Source organism: Haliotis cracherodii, unplaced genomic scaffold (assembly GCF_022045235.1).
Source record: "Haliotis cracherodii isolate W230 unplaced genomic scaffold, xgHalCrac1.p SCAF_3, whole genome shotgun sequence".
Taxonomy (NCBI): domain Eukaryota; kingdom Metazoa; phylum Mollusca; class Gastropoda; order Lepetellida; family Haliotidae; genus Haliotis; species Haliotis cracherodii.
Genome location: NW_027266286.1, coordinates 39,943,363 through 39,962,246, shown reverse-complemented (window position 1 = coordinate 39,962,246; position 18,884 = coordinate 39,943,363). Strand labels below are relative to the sequence as shown.

The 18,884-nt window shown below is 43.8% G+C and overlaps 1 protein-coding gene across 7 annotated transcripts in view; it reads left to right on the top strand.

Moving 5' to 3' along the window:
• LOC139473732 (protein O-mannosyl-transferase TMTC3-like) overlaps positions 1–17,149 on the top strand; it is a 47,893-nt gene extending 30,744 nt beyond the window's left edge. For 3 of the 7 annotated variants that reach the window (XM_071256453.1, XM_071256455.1, XM_071256454.1), the window contains exons 18-21: positions 10–130; positions 5,645–5,749; positions 6,264–6,347; positions 12,181–17,149. In XM_071256453.1, coding sequence (XP_071112554.1) covers positions 10–130; positions 5,645–5,749; positions 6,264–6,347; positions 12,181–13,176 — 1,306 coding nt within the window. In that variant the 3' untranslated portion in view covers positions 13,177–17,149. The remainder of the gene's footprint in view (positions 1–9; positions 131–5,644; positions 5,750–6,263; positions 6,348–12,180) is intronic. The other 4 variants (XM_071256458.1, XM_071256460.1, XM_071256459.1 and 1 more) reach the window with 4 other exon arrangements.
• The last annotated feature ends 1,735 nt before the right edge of the window (positions 17,150–18,884 follow it).

The following is an 18,884-nucleotide window of genomic DNA, read 5'->3' as shown; positions in this document are numbered from 1 at the left end:
TGTCTGCAGGTTGAAGAAGCTGTTGGACGCTGATCCAGAGGACTCCAAGATACACTTTAACCTAGCTATGCTGGCGATGGATGACAAGGACTTTATAGCGGCAGAGAAATACTTCAAGCGAGCCCTGGAGGTGAGCCTTGCAGCAAGCTGTAGGACACACTGTAGCATTACAGACCTAGGAAGGGACGTAGCAAAGGAGTGATAGGGCCTATGTCCAATTTGTAACAAGTCATCAACTAATAGGGGATTATGAAGGAAATGTCTCTTACATGTTTATCTTTATCTTCATTTGAAGGTTTGAGTTAACATCACACTGACCCTGAGATTATGAACAGTGGACCTGAGATTATTTGACAGTGGACCTGAGATTATTTGACAGTGGACCTGGATTATTTGACAGTGGACCTGGATTATTTGACAGTGGACCTGAGATTATTTGACAGTGGACCTGGATTATTTGACAGTGGACCTGGATTATTTGACAGTGGACCTGAGATTATTTGACAGTGGACCTGGATTATTTGACAGTGGACCTGGATTATTTGACAGTGGACCTGAGATTATTTGACAGTGGACCTGGATTATTTGACAGTGGACCTGGATTATTTGACAGTGGACCTGATGTTATGTGAACGTGGCTTAGAGATTGTTTGACAGTAGGTCTGAGATTGACAGTGGGATTGTGATTTCGTGAAAGTGGAATTGTGATTGTATGACAGTAGAATTGTGATTATGTGACAGTAGAATTGTGATTGTAAGACAGTGGAATTTTGATTGCGTGACAGTGGAATTGTGATTGTGCGACAGAAGAATTGGGATTGTGTGACAATTAAATTGTGATTGTGTGACAGTGGAATTATGATTGTGTGACAGAGGACCTGGTATTGTGTGACAGAGGATCTGATATGGTGTGACTGAGGACCTGGTATTGTGTGACAGAGGACCTGGTATTGTGTGACAGAGGACCTGGTATTGTGTGACAGAGGACCTGATATTGTGTAATAGTGGACCTGATATTGTGTGACAGTGGACCTGGTATTGTGTGACAGAGGACCTGATATTGTGTGACAGAGGACCTGATATTGTGTGACAGAGGACCTGATATTGTGTGACAGAGGACCTGGTATTGTGTGCCAAAGGACCTGATATTGTGTGACCGGGACCCTGATATTGTGTGACAGTGGACTTTGTAGTGTGTGACAGAGGACCTGATATTGTGTGACACTAGACCTGATGTTATGTGACAATGGACCTAATGATATGTGACAATGGACCTAATGTTATGTGACAATGGAGTTCATGGTATGTGACAATGGACCTAATGTTATCTGACAATGGACCTAATGGTATGTTTTGTTATGTTGACAGATTAGGGAGAACGTCCCAAGCACTCTGTTTAACATGGCCCTGATGTTTTGTTATGTTGACAGATTAGGGAGAACTTCCCAAGCACTCTGTTTAACATGGCCCTGATGTTTTGTTATGTTGACAGATTAGGGAGAACTTCCCAAGCGCTCTGTTTAACATGGCCCTGATGTTTTGTTATGTTGACAGATTAGAGAGAACTTCCCAAGCACTCTGTTTAACATGGCCCTGATGTTTTGTTATGTTGACTGATTAGGGAGAACTTCCCAAGCACTCTGTTTAACATGGCCCTGATGTTTTGTTATGTTGACAGATTAGGGAGAACTTCCCAAGCACTCTGTTTAACATGGCCCTGATGTTTTGTTATGTTGACAGATTAGGGAGAACTTTCCAAGCGCTCTGTTTAACATGGCCCTGATGTTTTGTTATGTTGACAGATTAGGGAGAACTTCCCAAGCGCTCTGTTTAACATGGCCCTGATGTTTTGTTATGTTGACAGATTAGGGAGAACTTCCCAAGCGCTCTGTTTAACATGGCCCTGATGTTTTGTTATGTTGACAGATTAGGGAGAACTTTCCAAGCGCTCTGTTTAACATGGCCCTGATGTTTTGTTATGTTGACAGATTAGGGAGAACTTCCCAAGCGCTCTGTTTAACATGGCCCTGATGTTTTGTTATGTTGACAGATTAGGGAGAACTTCCCAAGCACTCTGTTTAACATGGCCCTGATGTTTTGTTATGTTGACTGATTAGGGAGAACTTCCTGAGCGCTCTGTTTAACATGGCCCTGATGTTTTGTTATGTTGACAGATTAGGGAGAACTTCCCGAGCGCTCTGTTTAACATGGCCCTGATGTTTTGTTATGTTGACAGATTAGGGAGAACTTTCCAAGCGCTCTGTTTAACATGGCCCTGATGTTTTGTTATGTTGACAGATTAGGGAGAACTTTCCAAGCGCTCTGTTTAACATGGCCCTGATGTTTTGTTATGTTGACAGATTAGGGAGAACTTCCCAAGCGCTCTGTTTAACATGTCCCTGATGTTTTGTTATGTTGACAGATTAGGGAGAACTTCCCGAGCGCTCTGTTTAACATGGCCCTGATGTTTTGTTATGTTGACAGATTAGGGAGAACTTCCCAAGCGCTCTGTTTAACATGGCCCTGATGTTTTGTTATGTTGACAGATTAGGGAGAACTTCCCAAGCGCTCTGTTTAACATGGCCCTGATGTTTTGTTATGTTGACAGATTAGGGAGAACTTCCCGAGCGCTCTGTTTAACATGGCCCTGATGTTTTGTTATGTTGACTGATTAGGGAGAACTTTCCAAGCGCTCTGTTTAACATGGCCCTGATGTTTTGTTATGTTGACTGATTAGGGAGAACTTTCCAAGCGCTCTGTTTAACATGGCCCTGATGTTTTGTTATGTTGACAGATTAGGGAGAACTTCCCAAGCACTCTGTTTAACATGGCCCTGATGTTTTGTTATGTTGACAGATTAGGGAGAACTTTCCAAGCGCTCTGTTTAACATGGCCCTGATGTTTTGTTATGTTGACAGATTAGGGAGAACTTCCCAAGGGCTCTGTTTAACATGGCCCTGATGTTTTGTTATGTTGACAGATTAGGGAGAACTTCCCAAGCACTCTGTTTAACATGGCTCTGATGTTTTGTTATGTTGACAGATTAGGGAGAACTTCCCAAGCGCTCTGTTTAACATGGCCCTGATGTTTTGTTATGTTGACAGATTAGGGAGAACTTCCCAAGCGCTCTGTTTAACATGGCCCTGATGTTTTGTTATGTTGACAGATTAGGGAGAACTTCCCAAGCACTCTGTTTAACATGGCCCTGATGTTTTGTTATGTTGACTGATTAGGGAGAACTTCCCGAGCGCTCTGTTTAACATGGCCCTGATGTTTTGTTATGTTGACTGATTAGGGAGAACTTCCCGAGCGCTCTGTTTAACATGGCCCTGATGTTTTGTTATGTTGACAGATAAGGGAGAACTTCCCAAGCACTCTGTTTAACATGGCCCTGATGTTTTGTTATGTTGACAGATTAGGGAGAACTTCCCAAGCACTCTGTTTAACATGGCCCTGATGTTTTGTTATGTTGACAGATTAGGGAGAACTTCCCGAGCGCTCTGTTTAACATGGCCCTGATGTTTTGTTATGTTGACAGATTAGGGAGAACTTCCCAAGCGCTCTGTTTAACATGGCCCTGATGTTTTGTTATGTTGACAGATTAGGGAGAACTTCCCAAGCACTCTGTTTAACATGGCCCTGATGTTTTGTTATGTTGACAGATAAGGGAGAACTTCCCAAGCACTCTGTTTAACATGGCCCTGATGTTTTGTTATGTTGACAGATAAGGGAGAACTTTCCAAGCGCTCTGTTTAACATGGCCCTGATGTTTTGTTATGTTGACAGATTAGGGAGAACTTTCCAAGCGCTCTGTTTAACATGGCCCTGATGTTTTGTTATGTTGACAGATTAGGGAGAACTTCCCAAGCGCTCTGTTTAACATGGCCCTGATGTTTTGTTATGTTGACAGATTAGAGAGAACTTCCCAAGCACTCTGTTTAACATGGCCCTGATGTTTTGTTATGTTGACAGATTAGAGAGAACTTCCCAAGCACTCTGTTTAACATGGCCCTGATGTTTTGTTATGTTGACAGATTAGGGAGAACTTCCCAAGCGCTCTGTTTAACATGGCCCTGATGTTTTGTTATGTTGACAGATTAGAGAGAACTTCCCAAGCACTCTGTTTAACATGGCCCTGATGTTTTGTTATGTTGACTGATTAGGGAGAACTTCCCAAGCACTCTGTTTAACATGGCCCTGATGTTTTGTTATGTTGACAGATTAGGGAGAACTTCCCAAGCACTCTGTTTAACATGGCCCTGATGTTTTGTTATGTTGACAGATTAGGGAGAACTTTCCAAGCGCTCTGTTTAACATGGCCCTGATGTTTTGTTATGTTGACAGATTAGGGAGAACTTTCCAAGCGCTCTGTTTAACATGGCCCTGATGTTTTGTTATGTTGACAGATTAGGGAGAACTTCCCAAGCACTCTGTTTAACATGGCCCTGATGTTTTGTTATGTTGACAGATTAGGGAGAACTTTCCAAGCGCTCTGTTTAACATGGCCCTGATGTTTTGTTATGTTGACAGATTAGAGAGAACTTCCCAAGCGCTCTGTTTAACATGGCCCTGATGTTTTGTTATGTTGACAGATTAGGGAGAACTTCCCAAGCACTCTGTTTAACATGGCCCTGATGTTTTGTTATGTTGACTGATTAGGGAGAACTTCCCGAGCGCTCTGTTTAACATGGCCCTGATGTTTTGTTATGTTGACAGATTAGGGAGAACTTCCCGAGCGCTCTGTTTAACATGGCCCTGATGTTTTGTTATGTTGACAGATTAGGGAGAACTTCCCAAGCACTCTGTTTAACATGGCCCTGATGTTTTGTTATGTTGACAGATTAGGGAGAACTTCCCGAGCGCTCTGTTTAACATGGCCCTGATGTTTTGTTATGTTGACAGATTAGGGAGAACTTTCCAAGCGCTCTGTTTAACATGGCCCTGATGTTTTGTTATGTTGACAGATTAGAGAGAACTTCCCGAGCGCTCTGTTTAACATGGCCTTGATGTTTTGTTATGTTGACAGATTAGGGAGAACTTCCCGAGCGCTCTGTTTAACATGGCCCTGATGTTTTGTTATGTTGACAGATTAGGGAGAACTTCCCAAGCGCTCTGTTTAACATGGCCCTGATGTTTTGTTATGTTGACAGATTAGGGAGAACTTCCCGAGCGCTCTGTTTAACATGGCCCTGATGTTTTGTTATGTTGACAGATTAGGGAGAACTTCCCAAGCGCTCTGTTTAACATGGCCCTGATGTTTTGTTATGTTGACAGATTAGGGAGAACTTCCCGAGCGCTCTGTTTAACATGGCCCTGATGTTTTGTTATGTTGACAGATTAGGGAGAACTTTCCAAGCGCTCTGTTTAACATGGCCCTGATGTTTTGTTATGTTGACAGATTAGGGAGAACTTCCCAAGCGCTGTTTAACATGTCCCTGATGTTTTGTTATGTTGACAGATTAGGGAGAACTTCCCGAGCGCTCTGTTTAACATGGCCCTGATGTTTTGTTATGTTGACAGATTAGGGAGAACTTCCCAAGCGCTCTGTTTAACATGGGTCTGATGTTTTGTTATGTTGACAGATTAGGGAGAACTTCCCAAGCGCTCTGTTTAACATGGCAATGATGTTTTGTTATGTTGACAGATTAGGGAGAACTTCCCGAGCGCTCTGTTTAACATGGCCCTGATGCTGGTGAATGACATGAACCGACCAGGTGATGCTCTCCTCTATCTCCGGACTCTCCTACAGGTGAGAGTTAGCCCTGACAGAACGTCTGTAATACATACATACTTCACCCAAGCTAAGCTAGGTTACCTCTATCTCACTGAAGGTAAAACCACCAGGTGCTCTCTAAGCAAGGTTGTACTACATCGTCTCATGTAAACAGTGATGGTGTCATGTGTTCTCTTGTTTAAGTTAAACCATTATTCTTTTTACTTCCATGGGAATAAGTAATGTTCGAACTCTCCAGTTGCATGTGCTTATACAGTCAAACACTGGTGTGTTGAACTTTGATGTGTCAAACTTACCATTGCTTTGAAGTAAAAGCTTGGTCCCTGCATATTCCTTCAATTTTCATCATTTTCAGTTGTGTTGAACCTTGGCTAACTCCAAGTATTGACGTAGGTCCCTTCAACTTGGACACATTTTACATGCTTCATCTGCTCATGGGTTGTACTGAAGACAACTGTAGAGCAGTTGGTGAGGTATAGATCCTTGCTAAAATGAGGATTGTTTTACATTGTGACTTTTACCTCCCCAGTATAAGTCGGACCACATCAAGGGGCTGATCCTGACGGGGGACCTGAATGTCAACTATGTCAAGGACCTCAATGCAGCACAGCAGGTACGAACTTGCCCCAAACAATTAGTAGCAATCATTGAGCAGCTACCGTGGTCCAGTGCAGTTCTCCCTTGTAGGCATCCAGAATGGAGTGTGGAGAATGCTATTTCATATCAAATTGGCGTCTCAAATCTTTAACATCAATATGATGTGTAAAATGACTATACATAAACACATTCATCATCGATATCCAACCAATCTACGATTTAGTATTTTCAATATTGAATTTTCAAAATTATTCTAAAAATATGTGCTTTGAATTACTGAATGAATTATGGTAACAAATGATTATAATCTATGATTGATCGCTTTGAAGAAACCAAATATGACTAATTCTGACTCAGCCTGTTGACATGGAGCATTTAAGGTAATTTAAGATACCGACGTTTACTACAATATCTGAAAAACTATCGGACCTACTCCAGTCAAAGTTGGTATGACATTATGAAACAGTCATACATAACTGGATATTACATTTAAAGACAATCGGTGCATGAATAAAAAATCTGTCTATTTAGCTATCACTATATTTCATCAACAACCAGACCTGTTCGTCACGGGTGGAACGAGCATTCATTGTAACAGCCATCTGCATAATGCTACCCCTGGGTCACAGGGCCATATGACACAATTGAACCAATCAACTCAACTCATAAGAGTGCACGGGAATCACGCACGTTGAGACGCCCAACTCTAACACCGTATTCGTGTGTGCGTGATTCCCATTCCACCCTTTCGAGTTACCTTCCAGAGTATACATGGGAGTAAGTGTTATATGCTGTTATTCCCCCTCCTGCTCCTTGTAATTCATTATGTTTCAGTTGATAGTATTTAAACCTTATCATGGCTACACTGAAACTCTTGTAGCTGTCTTCTTACTGTACTGTATGTTATAACTGTTAATTGTTTAACGTTTCCTGCATTACTCCGTATCGCATTTACTGCTGTCTTTTGACAGAGAGACGAACTGAGATCCAGCTGCTGAAGAAAAGTTGTTCCAACCAGTAGAGGCAGCACCCTCCCACAGTCATCAGGATCGTGACTATCAACTTGCGATTCAAAGATTCAACTTGCCCACTGGCTGTCTGGACGAGGTTTTGTTTTGTGACATTCTCCTTCACCCCGTCGTTTAGAGCGCCATGCTTTAGGAGTGATGACCTACAGGTTCACTCCTTGGATGAGGCTGAAGGAGCTCACATGTTCATTGGAAGCCATCTCTTCAAAGTCTTCTACGTGCCTCTTGGTCGATACGTGCTAGGTTTCCATCGAAACAGAGCTTCTGGTGGACAGCGTCTGTATCAGAACTGGCAGATCTTCACTGTTCAGGCTCATTAAGCCTGTTTGACCCCTTCGTCATAGGCTACTGGGTACTCACTTCTCGGGATCATAGTTGACTGGTCTCGCATATCACGGTGTATCATATCGCTCTGCACCGGCCCCGCTCTCGGACGACAACATCCACTGTCTTCTTCGTTGACATCCCCGGCACCAACGCCAGCGTTCCTCAAAGAAGCTCTTCCACGACGCTCCTCGGCACTCCCGGTGCTCCTGCAGTTTTTCCCAAAACTCTTACACCACTTGTATGTCTACCACACAGTTCATTGAGGATTGTCTGTGTGTAGAGATTCTTCGACTTGGTGGTCTTCCCCATTGACCTGTACTTTCTCGTTTAGCACTCATCAGGTTGAGAGCTCAACCCAGAGGTCTTCGCCAGACTCTTCAAACGATTGACGCCCCAAATATTGATCTGGTCGCCACATCTCAGAACTGCCAGCTGTCTAATTATATTTCACCGGTGCCAGAACCGGGCACTGTGGCAGTCGACGCCTTCAATGTTCCCTTGGAAGGATTACGCGCGTACGCTTCTCCGCCTCTGGTTCTCCCTCCAACGGTTCTTCATAGATTGCGGCCACTCGGCACCTGACACTGATTTTGGTTGTGCCTTGGTGGCCGGCCAGAAGTTGGTTTGTAGACCTATGAAACATCCACAGAGACAACCCCTTGAAACTTCCGGCATGGTCCAACCTTCTGCTCCCCCCACACAGTTGGTTGCCACACCCAAAAACCTGCACGGTTTCGCCTGCACGCCTGGCACATCTGCAGAAAGCCCTATGAGCCAAGGGCTATTCGGTTAGACGGGGACTGTATGATGATAAATGGTGAGCGTTTCAGGCGTTCTGCTCAGACAAACACCAGGATCCAATGACAGTGTCACCACAGTTCCTTGCTGAGTTCCTCCTGTACTTGCGCAGCACACGTTGGTTGAAAGGTTCTACCATCTCCACATACCTGATTGCCATTAACTCAGTTCTTGCCATCCCGGACGATTGGAGAATGACGAAAATTCCTGAACTCGAGGCCCAGCTGCGCTCGTTCAATCATAAAGACCAGAAAGCCAAGTTCAGACCGCCCATGTGGGATCTGATAGTGGTCTTTAACACTCTTAAGACGGCTCCCTTGTACGACCTAAGGAAGAAGACGGTGTTTCTACTAGCTTTGGTAACTGCTTCGCGACGTCTCCGGTTCGAATGCCTTACTCAGGGCGCCGTTCATCTTGGGCTGTGCTATGACTTCATCGTAAAGAATCCATGCCCAGGACAGCCTGAGCCTGATAGATCATTCACTACCTCCTCCCTTCCCCCCGTCCATTGTGGGTGCTGAGGAGGAGGAGGAGCTTTATTATGCCCAGTAAGGGCACTGAAGGTTTCATACAACGATCTAAAGACGATCTACCGCAAGTCTAGGAAACTCCTTTTCCTGCCGGTCTCCCCTTCGTCGCAGTCGGATGTCAGCTAGAATACCATTTCATTCTTCAAGCTTATAAAGCTGCCAGAATGGACCCTCCCCCAAGGCTATCAACCCGCTATCAACACAAGATCAGGGTGATTGCATTTACCATGGCTGTTCACAGTAACTGTTCCATCCAGTCAATCAAAGAAGGCTGTTCTTGGCGATCTGAAACCGTCTTCGCCAGCCACTACCTCCGTGATGTAGCCTTGGAAGATGTCGCCGGTGTTCACAGTTTTGGTTCCATGGTTGTAGACCAACAGGTCACCATTCCCCGACGCCAGTGATTCTCCGATATCCTGAACGGGGCCCCTTGACCTATCTGGTGTTAATCACCCCCGACTAGAGGGCTCAACTGCGTTCCACATTCGCTCTTGGATCAGTTCTACTTTTTGGCTACCCGCCTCATTATCCCCCGCCTAATGAAGTGGGCATGGGATATAGAAATGGGTTCTGTTGTCTGTCCGTCTGTGCGTTTGTGTATGTGTGTGTGCGTGCCTGCGTGCGTTTGTGTGTGCATCCTGAAATCGTTTCTGGAGCATCGCTCAGAAACCGTTAAATATTTCTCTACTAAACTTTGCATGTCTACCAGGCACATACTGAACTGGTGCCTTTTGCTATTTAGGAATTCTAGAAATTTTTATTTTTTATGTTTCCCTGGCAACAAGTTGGACTTAGGTTCTATAGGGTAGAGTTTGTTTCCGGAGCATAACTCAAAACCCATTCAATTCTTTCTAACAAAATTTTGCATGTTTACCAGACACATAGTGAACTGGTGCCTTTTTATATTTAGCACTTTTAGAAATTTGTATTTTTTTACGTATCCATGGCAACAAGTTGGACTTAGAAAACAATAAGGGTAGGGTTCGATTCTGGATGAAATTTTCCACATCTGTCAGACACATGCTGAATTGTTGCCTTTTGCTACTTATGAATTTTAGAAATTTGTTTTACTGGGCATTATTTCCAGAAATATTTCCTTGCCAAACATTGCATGTCTATATATAAAGCACATACTGAACAGAACTGGTGCCATTTGATATTAAGGAGTTTTAGAAATGTTTATTTTAGAATTTCCATTGCAGCTATTTTGACATGGGCAAAGAGAAATGTTGGGTCAGTTACGTTGTTTGGGGACATAACATGTTAAAATGGTGGGGGATATAGATGACTTCATCGACTATACGCTTTGTCTATTTCTGTCACCTATTCGGGTTTTACTTTTTGCATCGACTCTCGTCTCTTGACAAGAGGAATGGTACGAGATGTTGACGCCGCTGATTCTCCGATACCCTGAGTGGGGCCCATCAACCTCCCTGGTGTTTATCACCCCAGACTAGAGGACTCTCCTGCATTCCGCATTTGCTCTTGGGATGTTGACGCCGCTGATTCTCCGATACCCTGAGTGGGGCCCATCAACCTCCCTGGTGTTTATCACCCAAGACTAGAGGACTCTCCTGCATTCCGCATTTGCTCTTGGGATGTTGACGCCGCTGATTCTCCGATACCCTGAGTGGGGCCCATCAACCTCCCTGGTGTTGATCACCCCAGACTAGAGGACTCTCCTGCATTCCGCATTCGCTCTTGGGATGTTGACGCCGGCCCCGCTGATTCTTCGATACCCTTCGAACTCTGTGGCGTTTATCACACCAGACTAGAGGGCTCTCCTGCATTCGGCATTCGCTCTTGGGATGTTGACCCCGGCGCCGCTGATTCTTCGATACCCTTTGAACTCTGTGGTGTTTATCACCCCAGACTAGAGGGCTCTCCTGCATTCCGCATTCGCTCTTGGGATGTTGACCCCGGCGCCGCTTATTCTTATATACCCTTTGAACTCTGTGGTGTTTATCACCCCAGACTAGAGGGCTCTCCTGTATTATGCATTTGCTCTTGGGATGTTGACCCCGGCGCCGCTGATTCTTCGATACCCTTCGAACTCTGTGGTGTTTATCACCCCAGACTAGAGGGCTCTCCTGTATTATGCATTCGCTCTTGGGATGTTGACCCCGGCGCCGCTGATTCTTCGATACCCTTTGAACTCTGTGGTGTTTATCACCCCAGACTAGAGGGCTCTCCTGTATTATGCATTCGCTCTTGGGATGTTGACCCCGGCGCCGCTGATTCTTCGATACCCTTTGAACTCTGTGGTGTTTATCACCCCAGACTAGAGGGCTCTCCTGCATTCCGCATTCGCTCTTGGGATGTTGACCCCGGCGCCGCTTATTCTTATATACCCTTTGAACTCTGTGGTGTTTATCACCCCAGACTAGAGGGCTCTCCTGTATTATGCATTTGCTCTTGGGATGTTGACCCCGGCGTCGCTGATTCTTCGATACCCCAACCCAGGCCCATCGAAATCTCTGGTGTTTATCACCTCAGACTAGAGGGCTCTCCTGCGTTTTGCATTCACTGTTAGGTAAGTTCTAGTTTTTGGCTGAAGACAGGAATGGTTGTAGATGTTCCGGTCATCACTTGTATGCGGTGGGGATTCATCGGACCTTGATGAGGGTTTATTATGGATTCACTTCTGAAGGTATGCCACCGGCCATGCTGTCTAATAAAGATGCAATACAGAGTAATGCAGGATAAGTTAAAATATTTTTTACATTTGTATACTTATCCTGCATTACGAAGTCTAAGTGCCCTCCCTCCGCTATGCTGCCTCCCCACGAAGTTTCAGATGTTATATGTTTAAAGCAGTTATGTGTTTTGATGTGATGTCATGACTTCCGGGTCACATGCTGACTGTGTGAGGGTGCTGCCTCTACTGGTTGGAACAACTTTTCTTCAGCAGCTGGATCTCACACAGTTCGTCTCTCTGTCAAAAGACAGCAGTAAATGCAATACGGAGTAATGCAGGATGAGTATACGAATGTAAAAAATATTTAGATTATCTAAAATTACCAATAATACAGTATATCAACTCAGGAAATGTGCTTCAACACACAAACCTGATTTAGTTTTTGTCCTGAAAATTCAGATTTAAATTAGGGTGTGTTCAACTAGCTTCAGTATGAAATACATCACACATTATGTTTCCTTCTGACAGAACTTTGAGGCAGTGCTGGCCCTGGATCCGAAACACGTTCAGGGCAACCACAACCTGTGTGTTGTGTATGTGGAGCAGGGCGACCTGCTGAAGGCAGAGAAGTGCCTGGTCCATGCCCACAACCTCGCCCCCGAGGAGGACTACATCAAACAACATCTCAACATCGTCCGCAGAAAGATACAGCAGATCAGACAACAGATGGCCGCACAGAAGGCACAGGCCGCAGCAGACAAGCAGCCCTCACCCCAGTCCAACCAGCAGGCTGCCCAGGGCAGACAATCAGCAGGTGCAGCAGACAAGCAGCCCTCACCCCAGTCCAACCAGCAGGCTGCCCAGGGCAGACAATCAGCAGGTGCAGCAGGTGCAGCAGACAAGCAGCCCTCACCCCAGTCCAACCAGCAGGCTGCCCAAGGCAGACAATCAGCAGGTGCAGCAGACAAGCAGCCCTCACCTCAGTCCAACCAGCAGGCTGCCCAGGGCGGACAGTCAGCAGGTGCAGCAGACAAGCAGCCCTCACCTCAGTCCAACCAGCAGGCTGCCCAGGGCAGACAATCAGCAGGTGCAGCAGGTGCAGCAGGTGCAGCAGACAAGCAGCCCTCACCCCAGTCCAACCAGCAGGCTGCCCAGGGCAGACAATCAGCAGGTGCAGCAGGTGCAGCAGGTGCAGCAGACAAGCAGCCCTCACCCCAGTCCAACCAGCAGGCTGCCCAGGGCAGACAATCAGCAGGTGCAGCAGACAAGCAGCCCTCACCTCAGTCCAACCAGCAGGCTGCCCAGGGCGGACAGTCAGCAGGTGCAGCAGACAAGCAGCCCTCACCCCAGTCCAACCAGCAGGCTGCCCAGGGCAGACAATCAGCAGGTGCAGCAGGTGCAGCAGGTGCAGCAGACAAGCAGCCCTCACCCCAGTCCAACCAGCAGGCTGCCCAGGGCAGACAATCAGCAGGTGCAGCAGGTGCAGCAGGTGCAGCAGACAAGCAGCCCTCACCCCAGCAATGATGTGATGACATCTTTAACTTCATTCATCCTATCATCACACTAGTTTGAGATTAGTACATCATATATGATTCCATTTGTAGAAAATCAAGTGACAAAATGTTCCATACTTCTGTAAATATGGTAATGAAGGATAATTTTGAGAAATTTCCAGGAACTCTAGGGCATGGCCAAAACAATTGCATCTTGTGAAGTGTTATGTCACAGCAGTGTGATACTAGAGTGTTATTATACTGTTCAAAGCGGCATTAAAACCCAACTCACTCACTATACTGTATAAGGAAATGGAAAAACATGAAGACCTGCTGCCTTGATTTTCCTGTGTACAGTTCCATTCTGTTATGATAAATAACCATTCGTGACCAACTCGTGTTATTCCAGGACAAGCCGAATAGCGACTCATACCCCTCTAATAGCCATTTTTGCGACCAGGTTGCATCTTAGCGCAAACGGGCATACCTAAAACAATTGTCAACTCGTTGCGTAATGGTTCACATATATTTCCCCATATATTATATATATGTCAGATGCAATTTAAAGCACATCTGGACATGCAGAATTATACGGTATGATTGAACACATTAAACTGTGTCTTGGGTATATTTTTAGATGCAAGACATATGTAAAATCAAAAATTATTTCTGAGGGATTCTTTGACGAACAACTTGAAAGCAAACGCGCATTCTGATTGGTTTGTCGTATTTTCGCACATAACATTCATAGATAGGAGGACGAGTCTTCTTGCAGGTTACGGAAAGGGGCGAGTGGTGACGAATGGATAAATAACATGGACCCATTCGCCACCATATCTTCACTGTGCCTCGATTGACTCAATGCTGAGAGTGGATGTTCAGTCAAATTCCACTGTTCTTTACCAAGCAAAGCAAGCGACTATATCAGCTGTACTCAGCTCACCTGGTAGCATAAGGACTCCCTCCCACCTCCCTCCTGTCTCAATACTCCGGTAAACATTGTCTTCTGATTGGATTATATACATCAAGGACTCACTCGGACAAGTCCTCAATTTTGAATGTAGATGGAGGTTAATGCGGAACTCTTATTCAGAAGAGATTGATTGGTTGTTAACTTCAAGCTCATGAACAAGAGAAGTTGTGTCCAAGGCACACAAGCTCCTTCCCTAGTAACGGTTACTAAGTTTTCTTGCCACCATTGTCTGGGGGTTTGGGGGCTTTTGTTGAAATGTGGCCCCAATGAATGTCACTGATGTGATTGCTACACTCCTTTGAGGAACTGCTATTTATTTTAGTAATATTGCTGTGTTAATGTCCAATGTTTATGAATTCCTTTGATATTCAGTTTAGAGGTTTAATCATAAGTAAAGATATGAAAGGAAGCTGAGTAATTTTTTCTGCATATTTTTAGCTCTCTCTCCCTATCATAAAATCAGTAACAAACAAACAATGCACATAGGTAGCAAGTATTTTGTAGGTGTAGCGAAACTCTGTGCCAAGTTGGAAATATACGAGATGGTGAATGAGTCCAGGATGTTTGTCATAATAGAATAGGGCGAGAATATATTCGCTAAGCCGGCATGGAACACCTGTTGATTATGGGGGAAGATCAATTAATGAATTCTCTGTGTGAGTTGTATTGATCCTGTATTTTTGCTGATGATGTTGTGATATGTGGTATGTATATACTAAGTGACCTAATCACTTCTCGGACTCACACACAAGTACTGATTTCACTGATATAGATTTGATAAATGAGAACATTTACATTTTTTTGTTTTATATCGAGTATTGAATTATTAATGATTTATGGAAATCTACATATTGTAGTTCACATGTTTATACAATGTTTTGCTGTCAATCTTTACATGCTTTGTTTTGGACCAACTGATGTCAGTGATTTAACATTAACTTACCCATGTACATACCAGATTAGAACAAGAAGTAAACAAGCACTTCTAACCATTGTTACTTCACACCGATCTCAGTTGCCTGGTTAGCAGCTCAAGCGACCATGTGATTGTTACTGAACTCTGTTTGCTATGTCTGGTACAGTCTTTCCCTGTACAACTTTCAGAGCATGGCATGGCTAATTGTCATCAAATTGTTTGTTGTGGAATGAATGATTATTATCTCCCCTGACACAGGGATCAACATGTCTGTGTGTTGTCATTTGTTAACGGAACACTACTCCACAACGCTGTGTATCACCACTTTGAAAGAGGTGCTTGATAAGAGATGACTTTACCATTTAGGAATTGTTTTTGCATTTTCCTTTTTTATCAATTTTATGAAATCAAGTTGGACCGATGCTGGGATTTGTTAAAACTGTTGATGAGCTGGCGATGGTTGCTGGTTGGGTCATTTTTACCTTTTGTGAATTCTTCTTGAGGGATAAGTCATCACTTGAGGATGTGATGGATATTATTTGCAAGGATGCAAAGAAGGGAACATGTTACATTGCGTACATAAAGACTGGAAGCCACCCAGTTCTGTGTGCCGGTATGGTCAGTTACAGAGCACAAACACAATAAGGCTTCACTCAAGTCATTGGAATTCCCTATGTGCCCCCATAAGCAGATCTCCCAACACATGATCCCGACATAATCAAACCTCCTACTTTCACCTGATGTTTACCCAGTGATCCTACCATAGACTTCACTCTGTTAATCTACCATTATTGTCAATGTATATAGTTTTATTTTGATCATTTGTTATAAATGTTGCCAATGTACATAATACATTATGGTTGTGTGGAGGAGAGGACATGTTACATCGTTTCCTCTAGTTATCCCCTACATTCCAGTGATGAAAGACAAGTGCTAAAATCACATTTAGTGACCATTACACATCAATGTAATTGAAATCCCACAGTGAAATGTTCAGGCAAGGATCCATTCCAAACTTGTAGGAAACAAAATGTTTTCCCTTGCTTGTCACACTGGCAAGATGTCTATGCTAGGGATGAAAACGTAAGTGCAAGATGTCGTCAGCATGATGTGAGCACTACTGATGGCCTGCGTGTGTCAGACTCAAGAGTCAAGTGACTACCTCAGTACATCAACTACTGATGGTGAAATAAAAGGGAAGCTTCTATTTGTCTTGTGTTTCTAGGTATTATTCTATTCCCAACACTATAACTGAATAGTTTGTTTTGGGTGGTGTGATGTTTCATTTGAAGTTGGGAGGCAAGACATTCCTTATCAAAGAATAGGATAGCCCGTAAAAACTGACAGCGTTTATGTAGCTGTTTCCTAAAAACAGTGGACATAGTCTTCATTAGTGGGGAAACTACTCAAGACAATAGTGTAAAGTATCTGATATTGGAAACGGAGTTTGGAGGAATTTAGTATTTTGAATTTATAGATATGAAAAATACCAAAAACATCTGTCTATTTTTGTATGTCCAACACTCCTGGTGTAATGCTTTAACCAGTCAGTGCCAAGTGTAATGTAATATTCCCTTGTGAATGTCCCGCTTGTTGAATTATTACATTCTGTGTTGATGTCACACATATAATACATTGTACACCTATGCTGCAGCATCTTTAGAGGGAGGGTCCTGCCAGACTCCACCCACATAGGCTATGAATGACAGCCATATTTTACCTGGTAAATGTAGGATGAAGTGAGTTTACATGAAATGACTGATTATTTCTGGTATATTTAGTGTTTGGTTTATTGTTTCTACTGTAGAACCATTAATACTTTACACTGAGATGGCAGCTTTCTTCCTTCAGAAAAACTTTGTATTGTGTTGAAGCAGAAGATTATTTCAAGTGCCATTGTTCCTTGTACAGCACTGATTAAACTGTTGTATCCTCAGTTAATACCATCAAGGCCTCAGTCACAAGGACTTCACAGGTATATTTCATTCATTCTAAGAATATGTTTTTTGATCCTGCCAGTTCAGGTTAACAAGTGCGCTATAATATCCTGACTCACTCACTGCAGCTGTTGATGCTGCTGGTGCTCTGTGTCTTCGTAAACACAATAAACATATCTTCTCCAGTGTGTCAGTTTTATCTTTCATCAACTGGCCATATACAAGTAGGGCTCATACAATAGTGGATTGTATGAACACTCCCTCATGACAGGTCGGTGATCACAATATCAGATATTTTAAATACACACATGCACAAAAGTTAAGCGCCACCATATTTATAGTCTCTTTATTTCATGTGTGGGAATCAGAAATACGAAATATGATGATGTATGACTGAAGTATGCTTCCATAGTTTCATGAACCCAAAATTTGTCCAGATACCACAAGGAAAGCATGCTTTAAGTGTTGCTGCAGTTCCCCTACCTTATAGATAGTGAAATTCAAGTTTCAGATACGTTGCATTTTGCCCCTGTGTGAGATTCCAGTTCCAATAGAGGTTGAAAGTTAACGAACGCTGAAAGATGGCAAGTGATAGGCATGAAAATTGTGGGCATGTCATGCAGGGCCATTGCAAGACAAATGGGTCGTCATCACAGTGTTGTCACTCGTTTGATTGTCAAACATGGTCAAACCAATGATTTCAATGACAGGCATAGGTCTGGTAGGCCAAGAAAGACCTCTAACAGAGAGGATAGACGTCTTTTCAGGATAGTCAGATGAAATCCATTGGCCACTTTAACAGATTTAAGACTGCAGTGGATTACCCATCAGAGACTCTCGAGGATGACCGTAAGGCGTCGCCTCAGAGCGGCTGGTTTTAACGCCAGAAGACCAGTAAAACATCCTCAACTAACTGAAAGGCACATGCGGAATCGTCTGATATGGTGTCGTGCCCGTAGTCGATGGAACTTGGCCAAGTGGAGAAGGATCCATTGGTCTGATGAGTGTCGAATGCTGCTACGAACTGTTGATACGTGTTTGGAGGCAACGTAACACTCGTTTTGCACCAAGGAACATCCAGAAGACCTTAGCATGTGGCGGGGGTCTGTCATGATATGGGGTTGTATTTCCTTCAGCTGCAAACTTCTGCTGGTGACAATTCGTGGAAACGTGAATGGCCAACAATACCAAGATGGCGTTCTTTGTCCAGTGGTAGTCAACCATCCTCTTCAGACAAGACCTGTTTACATGGACGACAATGCTAGACCACACAGATCTCGGGCAGTTTTGGCTTATTTGCGTCAAGAAGCTGTTGCCACTCTTCCTTGACCGGCCTGTAGTCCTGATCTTAATCCGATTGAGCATCTCTGGGACATTCTTGGCCGGAAAATCAGACATTGTGATCCCCCAATTCAAAATCTCGCTGGACTTGAAGGCGCACTTCATGAAGAATGGATCCGTTTGCCTCAGAGAAGCATTCAACGACTTGTAATGAGTATGAGGTGTAGGGTTGAAGCTGTGGTCAATGTCCGTGGATCATACACACGTTACTGACGTTTCTGTCTTGCAATAGACTCTGCACTCCCTAGGGTATCTATGTGACACCTGATATGGTCTGTTGATATCATGACAGTTACATGACAAAAAAAGTTTTTCAATGTTTTCTAAACCTTCAATTTCTGGTCTTCAGTAAAATTCCTTTCTGCTCGTATTCTTTTGGAACACAAGATAAACTTGCTTTGGGACAACTTTTGCATCACATAAGGTTTACATATATGGCTTATAACAATCGTACATCTTGTTATAATAGTCATCATTAAGTGCCAAAAGTAACAGCTCACAAATATGGTGGGTGGCGCTTAACTTTTGTGCATGTGTATATATTCAGAAAAATAAGTTTCAACAAATATTGA